At 51.5% G+C, this 12,680-nt stretch overlaps 1 protein-coding gene across 14 annotated transcripts in view; it reads right to left on the bottom strand.

Moving 5' to 3' along the window:
* TRIO (trio Rho guanine nucleotide exchange factor) overlaps positions 1–12,680 on the bottom strand; it is a 3,493,742-nt gene that overhangs the window by 3,363,564 nt on the left and 117,498 nt on the right. For all 14 annotated transcript variants that reach the window (XR_012724343.1, XR_012724344.1, XR_012724345.1 and 11 more), the window contains exon 5: positions 9,328–9,402. Coding sequence is in view for 11 of the 14 variants with exons in the window: in XM_075314973.1 (XP_075171088.1) it covers positions 9,328–9,373 (46 nt within the window). In the remaining 3 variants the exon portion in view is untranslated. The remainder of the gene's footprint in view (positions 1–9,327; positions 9,403–12,680) is intronic.

Genomic DNA, 12,680 nt, shown 5'->3' with positions numbered 1-12,680 from the left:
CCAGGTTGATAACCCTACTTCGGCCATTTTCCAGTGTTCTTCTGCTCGGGGGCCTGGTTGGGAAAGACCTGTGAGGGAGTTCCTGGAAACCTGGTCTACAGCGCCCCCCTGTGGCCAGACGCAACAAGGTAACTGCTGGAACTGTGTATGCCTGTTTGTAACCCATGCTTTGATTGTAACTGTACTCTGACATATGTATATTCTGTAGATTCCCTATTGTATATATTGTAGTTTCTAGTGTGCTTTAGGCTGATTAAATTATATAATTAATCTTGGGCTGTTCTGTTATCTCGATCTTGAATCCCACGTCTGTGTGTTCGGCTAATAGTTACCGTAAATCGGTTGGTGGCAGCGAATTGTGCCAAGGATTATTGTGGGGAGGCCAGTGAGATTCGGGGAGATTTTATATATTCCGCCCGCGGAGGTCGGGGGAATATATACCTTACTCTCACCGGGGACCCTTCAATAATCGGCATAAGTAGTATAGCGGCCTCCTTGCTTATTGTCGGGCAATTCCATAATTGGCCTGACTATAAGAGGGGCGCTAGAGAGCGCGTCACGTGCTCTGTCTGTCGGTCGGGAGGTATAAAGGAGGGGTGACCCCCACTTGTTACCCCCCGATTGTGACGTACTGGTAGCCAGCGCGGGGGATTTCTGAGTGACCCCCCCGGTGGTTTGTGACATATTGGTGGCATAGCGGTGGGATCGAGATAATAGTGTGTGTGAGTGTGAGACCCATACTCCCAGACACTAAAGACTGCCTGCAGCAGCTGTGGCTGCTGGGGTCTTCAGACTAGCTCAACACTAGAGTGTCAGAGTGCAGATACTGTAAGGTGTGTGGAGGCATCAGGTGTCAGTTCTGTGTCAGTGACCAAAAGTCTGCAAGAATGGCTGAGAGCACCAGGAGCAAAGCCAAAGGAATGGCCGATGCTAAGGCCAGAGACGATGAGGAGGTTGTCCACGAGTCCTCCAGGAGCCAGACGCCAGAGAACAGCTCTGCAGAGGACATCGCACAACCTGGCACTGCTGGACAAAATGAGGAGGAGCTCGCCCAAGGGTCCTCAACGAGCCAGATGCCAGCCCTCCGCTCTGAAATGGACAGTGAATCACCAGGCTCCGCAGCGGGCCGCAGATCACCACGTGCCATTCCACCGAGCCTGGGAGGCTCGGATAGCCTTCTTCAAATGGCTATGGCCCTTCTCCAGGCTGGAGACCAGGAGGGCTACAAGGGACTCCTGGCAGAGCGCAGGGCAGAGCGGCAAGCAGCGCGTGAGGCTGAGGCTGCGGAGCGGCAGGCAGCGCGTGAAGAGCGCCAGGCAGAGCGTGACTACCAGCTGCAGCTAGCTCAGCTCCGGCCCTCATCAGCCACACGTGACCTTCAAGACACCAAACTTCCAAAGGTCCGTGTTGAGGACTTCCCAGTGCTGGAGAAGGATGGAGACTTGGACTCTTTCTTGACTGCTTTTGAACGGACTTGCTTGCAGCACCATCTGAACAAGGACCAGTGGGCCAAATACCTGACCCCCCGTTTAAGGGGTAAGGCCCTGGATATCCTTGGGGACTTGCCTGCTGAGGCAGATCAGGGCTACGACACCATCAAGCGGGCCCTGATCCAACAGTACAACCTCACCCCAGAGTCCTACCGCAAGAAGTTCCGGAGCCTACAGAAGGGACCAAAGGACTCCTGGGCTGACCACAGGCGGGCACTTGCCCGAGCTGCCGACCACTGGACCCAAGGCCTGCAGCTTTCCACCGGACCGGAGATCCTGGACTTGTTCATCACGGAGCAACTCTTGTGGAACTGCCCTGAGGATCTCCGCCAGTTCATCCGAGACCAGAAGCCAAAGGGGTCCACGGCTACAGCTGCCCTGGCCGATGACTACACCAACAATCGGGCTCCTGAAGCCAGGAGAGCGGCCACCAGCAGCACCTGGAGAGGGGGTAAGATGAATTCTGCGACTGCCCCACCTGCCCCTAGACTGCAGGGGGTGTCCCCCTCAACTCCCCTCTCCAGGCCCGTGGCGGAACCAAGACGGTGCCACCAGTGCAACCTACCTGGACACTTCAAGGCCATGTGCCCTCAGCGTCCCAAGGCCCCGGCTCCGTCCCCGTCCCAAGGGCCGCCCAAGGTGTATTGTGTGGGTGGGGGTGGTGGTAGGTCCCTGGACAGCTTCCAACCTGTCACCGTCGGCCGGTCTGTGACCATAGGACTGCGAGACAGCGCCTCGGAGGTGACTCTGGTGCGGCCTGAGATGGTGTCCCCCCAAGACTTGATCCCTGGAAAAACCCTCGCTGTCTCCGGGATTGGAGGCACTGACCCGGCGCTGCCTGTTGCTGACATTTATGTGGACTGGGGCGCAGGGCGAGGGGTGAGGGAGGTGGGGGTAACTGATCGGATCCCCGCAAACGTGCTACTTGGGACAGATTTGGGGCAGATAACCTCCCAGTTTGGGCCCCCCCCAAGGGCTGAACCTTCAGCCCGTACTGACATGACTCCTAACAATGTTAATGTGTTATCTATGAATGATGTAAGGGAGGAGGGAGTGAACTCTGATATTTCCGCTTGCATAGACACCATAGACACACACTCAGCTGCAGCTGTGACAGGAGGGGAGGGGGTCAGAGAAAGGTGTGACAATGCCTCTACAAGTAACCAGCCTGTGAGCTGGGATCTGTTGCCCTCTGCAGGGATAAGCAGAGAGCAGGGTGCTGCAGGGGGAGGACCAGTGTGTGGGGTGGGGGCTACCACAGCAAATGTGGGGTCCCCAGAGATTTCACAGCGGGGTTCTGTTGCTGCAGGAGGGGAACAGGCAGGTGAGATTGGGGCCGGTCCAGGAGCGGAAGTGCTCCCAGGTAAGATCTCGGTGCATGGTTCCCCCACAACCGGGGTGTCAGGAAGCCAGGTCGGTCTGCCTGAACCGGCGACTTGGTCAGGAACGGAGGAGGAGCAGGCACGACCCACGGTCGCAGCGGCTGTGGCCGCTGTCACCCGCAGTGGGAGTGCTGGAAGCCAAGGGGCCTCCCGGAGGTCCGATAGCTCTTCCCCTTCTGACCAAGTGGCAGCCGAGTCAGGTGGAGGCCAGGACACAGGTCCCGGGGTACTGACCGAAGATGTGACAGTCTCGTCGATTCTGGCCACATCTAGTCAGGGGTTTCAGGCAGCGTTAGAAGCTGACGACAGCCTGAAAGCTCTTAAGGAGCAGGCGGCACAGCCTCCCTCGGACTCGGACCCGGAGCGAGTGGTCTGGGACCAAGGACGGCTGTACCGGGCCACGGTCCAGCAGGGTTCACCGGAGGCGTGGCCCAGGGACCGACAGTTGGTGGTACCCTATCCGTTCCGGACGGAGTTGTTGCGGATCGCACATGAGATTCCGATGGCCGGACACCTAGGGATCGCTAAGACCAAGGCCAGGTTAAACCAGCATTTCTACTGGCCAAAAATGGGGGCCGATGTGGCTGCCTACTGCCGTTCGTGTGAAACCTGTCAGAGAGTGGGGAAGGCGGGGCCACGCCCCAAAGCCCCACTAGTATCTCTGCCAATCATCGATGAGCCTTTCAGGAGGGTGGCTGTGGATCTGGTCGGCCCGCTGGCCATCCCCAGCAGCTCCGGGAAACGCTTCATACTGACGGTAGTGGACTATGCCACCCGGTACCCAGAAGCAGTGGCCTTGTCGTCCATTCGGGCTGACAAGGTGGCCACCGCATTGCTGGAGATTTTCTCCCGAGTGGGTTTTCCCCAGGAAATGCTCACTGACCGGGGGACCCAATTCATGTCCCAGCTGATGGAGGCCCTCTGTAAGCAAGTCCAGGTGCGACATCTGGTGGCCAGCCCGTACCATCCACAGACTAATGGCCTGTGCGAGCGGTTCAATGGCACCTTAAAGCAGATGCTTAAGATGTTGGTCGACTCCCATGGGCGTGACTGGGAGCGGTATCTCCCACACCTGTTATTTGCTTACCGGGAGGTTCCACAGGCCTCACCAGGATTCTCACCGTTTGAGCTCCTGTACGGGCGACGTGTGCGGGGCCCCCTGGCTCTGGTGAAAGAGGCTTGGGAAGGGGATTTGGCCACCCCTGGAGTGTCGGTTATCGAGTATGTCATGCGCTTCCGGGACAAAATGCAGGCCTTGACGCAACTGGTACACGACAATATGGCTCAAGCCCAGGCCGATCAGAAGCGTTGGTACGACCAGAACGCTTGTGAGAGGACCTACCAAGTGGGTCAAAAGGTGTGGGTACTGGTCCCCGTACCACAGGACAAGCTTCAGGCAGCCTGGGAAGGCCCATACCTCGTGTACCAGCAGCTCAACCCTGTAACGTACCTGGTCACCCTGGACCCTGCCCGTGGAAGGCGGAAGCCCTTCCATGTGAACATGATGAAGGCACATCATGAGCGGGAGGCATGTGCGCTCCCCGTGTGCAACCTGCCCGAGGAGGGAGAAGCGGAAACCCTCTTGGATATGCTAGCCCAGGTTAGGGCAGGCGGATCCATTGAGGATGTGGAGGTTGGCCACCAGCTCTTGGAAGACCAACGGTCCCAGCTGTGGGCCACCCTCCTCCCCTTCCGGGGGTTGTTTACCAACCAGCCCGGAAGGACTGACTTGGCTGTCCATCACGTGGACACTGGGGATCATCCCCCGATCCGGCGTTCAGCATATCGGGTCTCCCTGGAGGTGCAGCAACACATGCGCCAGGAGATTGACGAGATGCTGAAGCTGGGGGTGATCCAGGCATCCAACAGCGCTTGGGCCTCGCCTGTAGTCCTCGTCCCTAAGAAGGGCCGAACCACTCGGTTCTGCGTGGACTACAGGGGGCTCAATGCGGTCACGGTCGCCGATGCGTACCCAATGCCACGCATCGATGACCTGCTCGATCAGTTGGCCGGGGCTCAGTACCTGACCATCATGGATCTGAGCCGGGGATATTGGCAGATCCCCCTGACTCGCAAGGCCAGGGAACGCTCTGCCTTTATTACCCCATTTGGACTGTACGAGTCCACGGTGATGCCATTCGGGATGAGGAATGCCCCTGCCACTTTCCAGCGGATGGTCAACACCCTGCTCAAGGGACTTGAAGGGTACGCGGCCGCGTACCTGGATGACATTGCCGTCTTCAGTCCCACCTGGGAGGACCACCTAGAGCATCTAGCACAGGTGCTCAGGCGGATCCACCGGGCAGGTTTGACCATCAAGCCGGGAAAGTGTCAGCTGGCCATGAGCGAGGTCCAGTACCTCGGTCACCGGGTAGGCGGGAGAACACTGAAGCCCGAGCCTGAGAAAGTGGAAGCCATCGCATCCTGGCCCACCCCCAGGACCAAGAAGCAGGTGATGTCCTTCTTGGGGACCGCTGGGTACTATAGGAGGTTTGTTCCATGCTATAGTAGCCTGGCAAAGCCCTTGACGGACCTCACCAAGAAGAAGCTGCCCTCTGCAGTCGATTGGACAATGGACTGCGAGACAGCCTTCCGGGCCCTAAAGGACGCCCTGTCCAGCCCGCCCGTGCTACAGGCAGCCGACTTCACGCGGCCGTTTGTAGTACAGACCGACGCCAGTGACTTCGGCCTCGGTGCGGTGCTCAGCCAGGTGGACTCTGCGAGCCAAGAGCACCCAGTCTTGTACCTGAGCAGGAAGCTGTTACCAAGGGAAGTTGCCTATTCCACGATGGAGAAGGAGTGCCTGGCCATAGTGTGGGCCCTGCAGCGTCTGCAACCCTATCTATACGGGCGCCACTTCATCGTGGAGACGGACCACAATCCCCTCAGCTGGTTGCACACCGTCTCTGGGACGAATGGGCGATTGTTGCGATGGAGCCTTGCGCTCCAGCAATACAACTTCACCATTCGCCACAAAAGGGGCCGTGACCACGGTAACGCAGACGGGCTGTCCCGACAAGGAGAGGTCGCGGACGGGCGCACGGGGGAACACCGGAGTGTGCTGCCCCCTAGCGCCCTCAAAAGGGGGGAGGTGTGAGGCAAATCCCGGGATATGAAGATGAATTATGACTCCAGTCATAATCTCTCATCACTCCCTGGCAGTGCCCCCTCCCTTCTTGTTCTCAATGTCCAGCATCTGTGAAGGTGTTACACCTCCATGGCCATGTCCTGTGATATGGAGATGAGGTGGTGTGGGGACAATGGACACAGGATGACTCCCTGCCGTCACCCTGTAGTAGGAGCTGCTATCTAATTAGCAAGGCTATGGAATAGCCAGACAGAACGACTCCAGTAAAAAATGGTTCATATCTCGCAAGCCATATTTCCGATAAATATGGCAACCATAAAAATGGTGTCTCCGCATGTGGACGATGCCGGCACCCCCTTTTTATGGGAGCAGGACATTGGGAAATGCCCCAGGCGTGATATCAGCCAATGGGGAACTGGCAGACAGGTCATGAGTCCCCTCGTTCTGTAGCTAAATTCATAACTGTCACAATGAGAGCATTGGCGTCCGCCTACGACGCTCCCAGGCCAAGTTATGGCCATATTCCATGTTGTGGATTTTGTCCATAACTCCAGCCAGGGGTGGAGCAGTGCTTCCCTGTGAGGTCACTAAGGTAGGAGGGGACCTGGATTGCCCAGGTTGATAACCCTACTTCGGCCATTTTCCAGTGTTCTTCTGCTCGGGGGCCTGGTTGGGAAAGACATGTGAGGGAGTTCCTGGAAACCTGGTCTACAGCGCCCCCCTGTGGCCAGACGCAACAAGGTAACTGCTGGAACTGTGTATGCCTGTTTGTAACCCATGCTTTGATTGTAACTGTACTCTGACATATGTATATTCTGTAGATTCCCTATTGTATATATTGTAGTTTCTAGTGTGCTTTAGGCTGATTAAATTATATAATTAATCTTGGGCTGTTCTGTTATCTCGATCTTGAATCCCACGTCTGTGTGTGTTCGGCTAATAGTTACCGTAAATCGGTTGGTGGCAGCGAATTGTGCCAAGGATTATTGTGGGGAGGCCAGTGAGATTCGGGGAGATTTTATATATTCCGCCCGCGGAGGTCGGGGGAATATATACCTTACTCTCACCGGGGACCCTTCAATAATCGGCATAAGTAGTATAGCGGCCTCCTTGCTTATTGTCGGGCAATTCCATAATTGGCCTGACTATAAGAGGGGCGCTAGAGAGCGCGTCACGTGCTCTGTCTGTCGGTCGGGAGGTATAAAGGAGGGGTGACCCCCACTTGTTACCCCCCGATTGTGACGTACTGGTAGCCAGCGCGGGGGATTTCTGAGTGACCCCCCCGGTGGTTTGTGACACCCCCCATCGTGCTAAATCCCCATGCTGCGCACCCCCCATCGTGCTCCATCCCCCATGCTGCGCACCCCCCATCGTGCTCCATCCCCCATGCTGCGCATTCCCCATCGTGCTTCATCCCCCATGCTGCTCACCCCCCATCGTGCTCCATCCCCATGCTGCGCACCCCCCATCGTGCTCCATCCCCCATGCTGCGCACCCCCCATCGGGCTCCATCCCCCATGCTGCGCACCCCCTATCGTGCTCCATCCCCCATGCTGCGCAACCCCCATCGTGCTCCATCCCCCATGCTGCGCGCCACCCCCCATCGTGCTCCATCCCCCATGCTGCACCCCCCCATCGTGCTCCATCCCCCATGCTGCGCACCCCCCAACGTGCTCCATCCCCCATGCTGCGCACCCCCCCATCGTGTTCCATCCCCCATGCTGCGCACTCCCCATCGTGCTCCATCCCCCATGCTGCTGCACACTCCCCATCGTGCTCCATCCCCCATGCTGCGCACTCCCCATCGTGCTACATCCCCCATGCTGTGCACCCCCCATCGTGCTCCATCCCCCCATGCTGCGCACCCCCCATCGTGCTCCATCCCCCATCGTGCTCCATCCCCCATGCTGCGCACCCCCCATCGTGCTCCATCCCCCATGCTGCGCACCCCCCATCGTGCTCCATCCCCCATGCTGCGCACCCCACATCGTGCTACATCCCCCATGCTGCGCACCCCCCATCGTGCTCCATCCCCCATGCTGCGCACCCCATCGTGCTCCATCCCCCATGCTGCGCACTCCCCATCGTGCTCCATCCCCCATGCTATAATAGTTCTCCTATTGTACTCAGAGAGAAGTATAATAGGAGGACTATAATAGGAGTAGTCCTGGGGGGAGAGGAGTATAATGCCGGCTCCCTGCACATGTGTACCGGGAGCCGGTGTACGCTGGTAACTATGATACACATCGGGTAACTAAGGGACCTTAGTTACCCGATGTGTATAATGGTTACCAGCGTTCACCGGCTCCGTCACGATCCAGAGGCGTGCAGAGGGCCGGGGCGAGCGGCCAATCCGTGCGGGGGGGCGGGGCCAGGCCGAGGCAACGGCCAATCAGACGCTTGTCACTGTAAGGCCACAATTTTGGAGCCAGACAGAGACAGAGACAGAATAAGGCAATTATATATATAGATATATTAGTATATAAAACCCCCATCCTCCCTTGTGATACATACACAGCGGTGTCAGTGTGCACTGTGCGTGGCTAGGTCTGTTAAAGTGTTGCCAAGTGATCACATGCCGAGGAGGAGCTGGACAGAGACAAGCGGGGTAGGTGAGTGCGGCTGCTGCCGGCTTCCCCATATTACCTCCAATGTGTGTATATGTATGATGTATATATCTATGTATGTCAGTGCAGATGACTGTGTATAGATTTGTCTGTTTATATGTATTTTAGGGAATTTGTCTTCAAATATGTACCGTATATGCGCGTATGCCTGTGCCCACGATCAGGACTCACTGTGTCCTGGAGGCAGCGAGTCCTGGCCTGCGGGGCTGCACGTCTCCTCCGCAGGAGAACGCAGCTGCCTGTGCCCACGATCAGGGTTCAGTGCGCTGCGGTCTCCTGCTGTGTTCTCCCTACGGAGGACGCATGCAACTGCAGCAAACAATTGATATACTGCAGTCTGGAAAGACGCTCCGCAGGTCAGTGTTTGCTGCAGAAAAAACAAGCACAGTGAGCATGAGATTTCTAGAAATCCCTCCACAGTGCTTGTACTGTACAATGCAGCGTTTTAGACACAGCAAAAACACGCTACATCCAAAATGCTGCAAATACTGATTGTGGGCACGCAGCCTTAAACAATGTGATCAGCAGTGCTGAAAAGGATTGGATGTGGGCGTGAAAGATTGCAAAATGGGTGTGGTTAGGGGGCATGGCTTAAAATTGCCGCAGCGTGCTAAGCGCGACGCATACTTTCTCTCCCTTTCTCATCTTTAAATGTTGGGAGGTATGCTTTCTCATGTACAGCACCAAGGAATCAAAGGTGCACTAAAAATAAAAAAATAAATTATCTGCTAAGAACTTACCTGAGAGGTAGGCAACTTTCTCCTTTAATATAGGCAATACTTCCATAGCTTTTAAGATCTCATTTCTTTGAGTTCCTATAACAAAAATAAAAGAGGTAAACTTTAAATCCATCGTCCATATTAGAGGGCTATCTGGGACTTTTTTTTTTTTTTTTATTATAAACAATGTTCCTAAGTACTACCTGACTGTTGTGCCCCGCTGCTTAACAGTGTGAGCCATTACTCAGCATGACATCAGCGGTCCAGCACAGTCAACAGGGTGGATAAAAATCAATGGGTTTTTAAAAAAAAAAAAACAAAAAAAAACGGATTTTTTTGATTTAAATCGGATTTTTTTCAATAAACTGCTTTTTGAGGAAAATATTTTACCATCCAAAGGTTCTTCCATCATGAGATAAAGCTGAGTTGTTTAACTCAGTAGAATAAAGGCTGTATATGTGTAACATTCACAATGCCATGCTCTTCCAGAGGTTTCTGTAGGATTAGTGGGCAGTTTCTCTCCTATATTATCTATTATCACAGACGCTCGCTTTACTTACGCAGTTCTCAAAACTGAATTTTACTCCGCAGAGGTCCCAGCCTCTTCTTCACGGCAAAAATATTACAACATGAACAGAGTTGAGAAAAAGACCTTAATCCTATTGTTCTACAAACCTATGAATACAGAATCAACCCCTTCAGTGCCAAGTCCAAGAAGTTAGACAATATGTTTCTGATTGTTTGGAGTGGAATAGATCTGCACAACACAAGAAGAATGGGAATCTAAGTGTGAGGAGGAGGAAGGGCAAGCAGACAAGAAAATGAAAGTGAAACTTTGAGCACAATACTGCAGCATAGCCACAGACAGACAAGTCTGGATCTGTTTGTGTGTACGATCTGAGGTTTATTACATTCTTTCCTTATAATGGCAGCAGGCCGTAAAAGAGACCCAGTTTGGGAATATTTTAATGAAGCTCCTTCGCCTATCGGTAAGGCAGGCATGCGTGCAAAATGCAAACGATGCAACAAAGAGATGCAAGGCCTGGTGGCGCGAATGAGGCAACATCATGAGAAGTGCGGTGATGAAGATGACCAAAGAAACACTTCTGAACAGGCAGGATCTTCAGGTTGGTAAACATTTTTATTGAATCCTATTTCTAAAGACTGAACTGTCATGTGTGAGAAAAATTATATTTCTTATTATTACTGCATGTTACTGTCATTTGGTAGTTATGAAGAAAAACAAATATTCCTTTTGGGGCAGGGGCAGTGATGTGTTGTGCACAATAAGCAGAAATTGTATAATAAACAATAAAATAACAGCATTGACTTTTTTTGTTTAGGGGAATTCATGGATTCTGGAAACTATCCACCTCCAAGATCACCATCATCCTGTTCTACAGTTTCAGAGTTATCCATCCAGGATAGTGCTTCATTAGCAGCAGCAGCATCATTAGACACCCACAGCCACATATCACCATCACCCAAAAGGAAGAAAAAACCTTTACCTCCCGGAACCACCATAGATAGGTTTGTGATAAGAACTAGCAGATTAGAAAAAAAGAGTTGATTGATGAAAAAATTGCCCGGTTTATTTATGCAACGAACTCTTCTTTCCGTCTGACTGAGAACCCACATTTCATTAATATGGTTCAGTCACTGAGACCAGGATACAGTCCACCCAGCAGACCTGATGTTGCAGGGAAACTGCTGGATCAAGTGTATGACAGAGAAATGGAGCAATGTGCAACAGCTCTGGAGGGTAAAATTGTTAACCTAAGTATTGATGGGTGGAGTAATGTCCACAATGATCCTATTGTATGTGCTTGTTTAACAGAAGAAGGTAAAGTCTTCCTTGCACAAACAACTGATACGTCAGGAAATGCACACACACAGCAGAATACTTACAAGAAGTGGCAGTAAAAGCTATAACGACATGTGAACAAAAATTCAAATGTCTAGTACGCAGTTTGGTCACTGACAATGCTGCAAATGTATCCAAGATGAGAAGAGATTTAGAAGAGCAGGGAGGGAATACAAAGCTGCTAATAACATATGGTTGCAGTGCTCATTTGCTGCACTTCTTAGCCAAATACTTAAGTGTTCCAGAAATAAAGGCTAATGTTGTTGAAATTGCTAAATACTTCCGTAATAATCATTTTGCTGCAGCAGCTCTGAAAAGGATGGGTGGAACCAAGCTAACGATCCAACAAGATGTTAGATGGAACTCTGTGGTGGACTGTTTTGAGCAGTATATCAAAAACTGGCCTATTCTGATGACACTTTGTGAAGAAAATCGAGATAAAATAGATGGCACTGTCACGGCCAAAATCCTCATCATTGGACTTAAGAGAAATGTTGAAGATATACTGAGCTTCTTGAAACCCATCTCTCAAGCTTTAAACAAAATACAGAAAAATAGCTGTTTTATTGCGGATGCTGTTGAAATTTGGAAGGAACCGGGTGAACACTTAAAAACAGAACTACACATTGACAGAATTAAATTACAAGCAGTCAACAAACGAATAGGACAAGCACTGACTCCAGCTCATTTTTTGGCAAATATTGTCAATATCCAATATCAGGGTCAAAACCTAAGTGCTGAGGAAGAGGAGTTAGCTATGACATGGGTATCCAGCAATCATCCATCTTTAATGCCAACTATAATAAACTTCAGAGCTAAGGGGGAACCATTCAAGAAATATGTTTGCTGAAGATATTTTAAAGGAAGGTCACACCAGTAAACTGGTGGAAGTCTCTTAAGCGCTTGGATTTAGAGAGACTGTTCAAGTAATGATTTCACTTTTAACAGCAGTAGCTTCTTCTGCAGGCGTTGAAAGAATATTCTCTTCCTTTGGACTCATTTATTCTAAATTGAGAAATCGGTTGGGACCCAATAAAGCAGGAAAGCTTGTTTTTCTTTTCCAGATTATGAATAGGAACAAAAAAGAAGATGATTATGATGATGATTATGAAGATGACGACAAGTGAGCTACAGAGGACAGCAGGGACAGTAGTATATAAGTTTTTCATGTGTCGGCTGGGCTGACAGTCTAAGTTTCTTAAAATATATTATATATATATATATATATATATATATATATATATATATATATATATATATATATATATATATATATATATATATATATATATATATATATATATATATATATATATTTTGTTTAGCCAAATTAGTTAACAAACATGGATGTTTGTTTAAGCAAATAACTTATGCTGTAATGTTATTGTTTCAGTTGAATAAATCTATTTAAATTGTTATTAAGGTCAGGATTATTTTTCTCCTTCTTAAGTACAACAGAACAGTGGTGTCCAAATATGAATGATTAACCCATTAAACTGGGGAGAAAAAA

The sequence above is a fragment of the Anomaloglossus baeobatrachus genome, chromosome 6, assembly GCF_048569485.1.
Source record: "Anomaloglossus baeobatrachus isolate aAnoBae1 chromosome 6, aAnoBae1.hap1, whole genome shotgun sequence".
Lineage (NCBI taxonomy): Eukaryota > Metazoa > Chordata > Amphibia > Anura > Aromobatidae > Anomaloglossus > Anomaloglossus baeobatrachus.
Note: the sequence above shows the minus strand (reverse complement) of the source record. Positions and strands in the feature narration are given on the sequence as shown.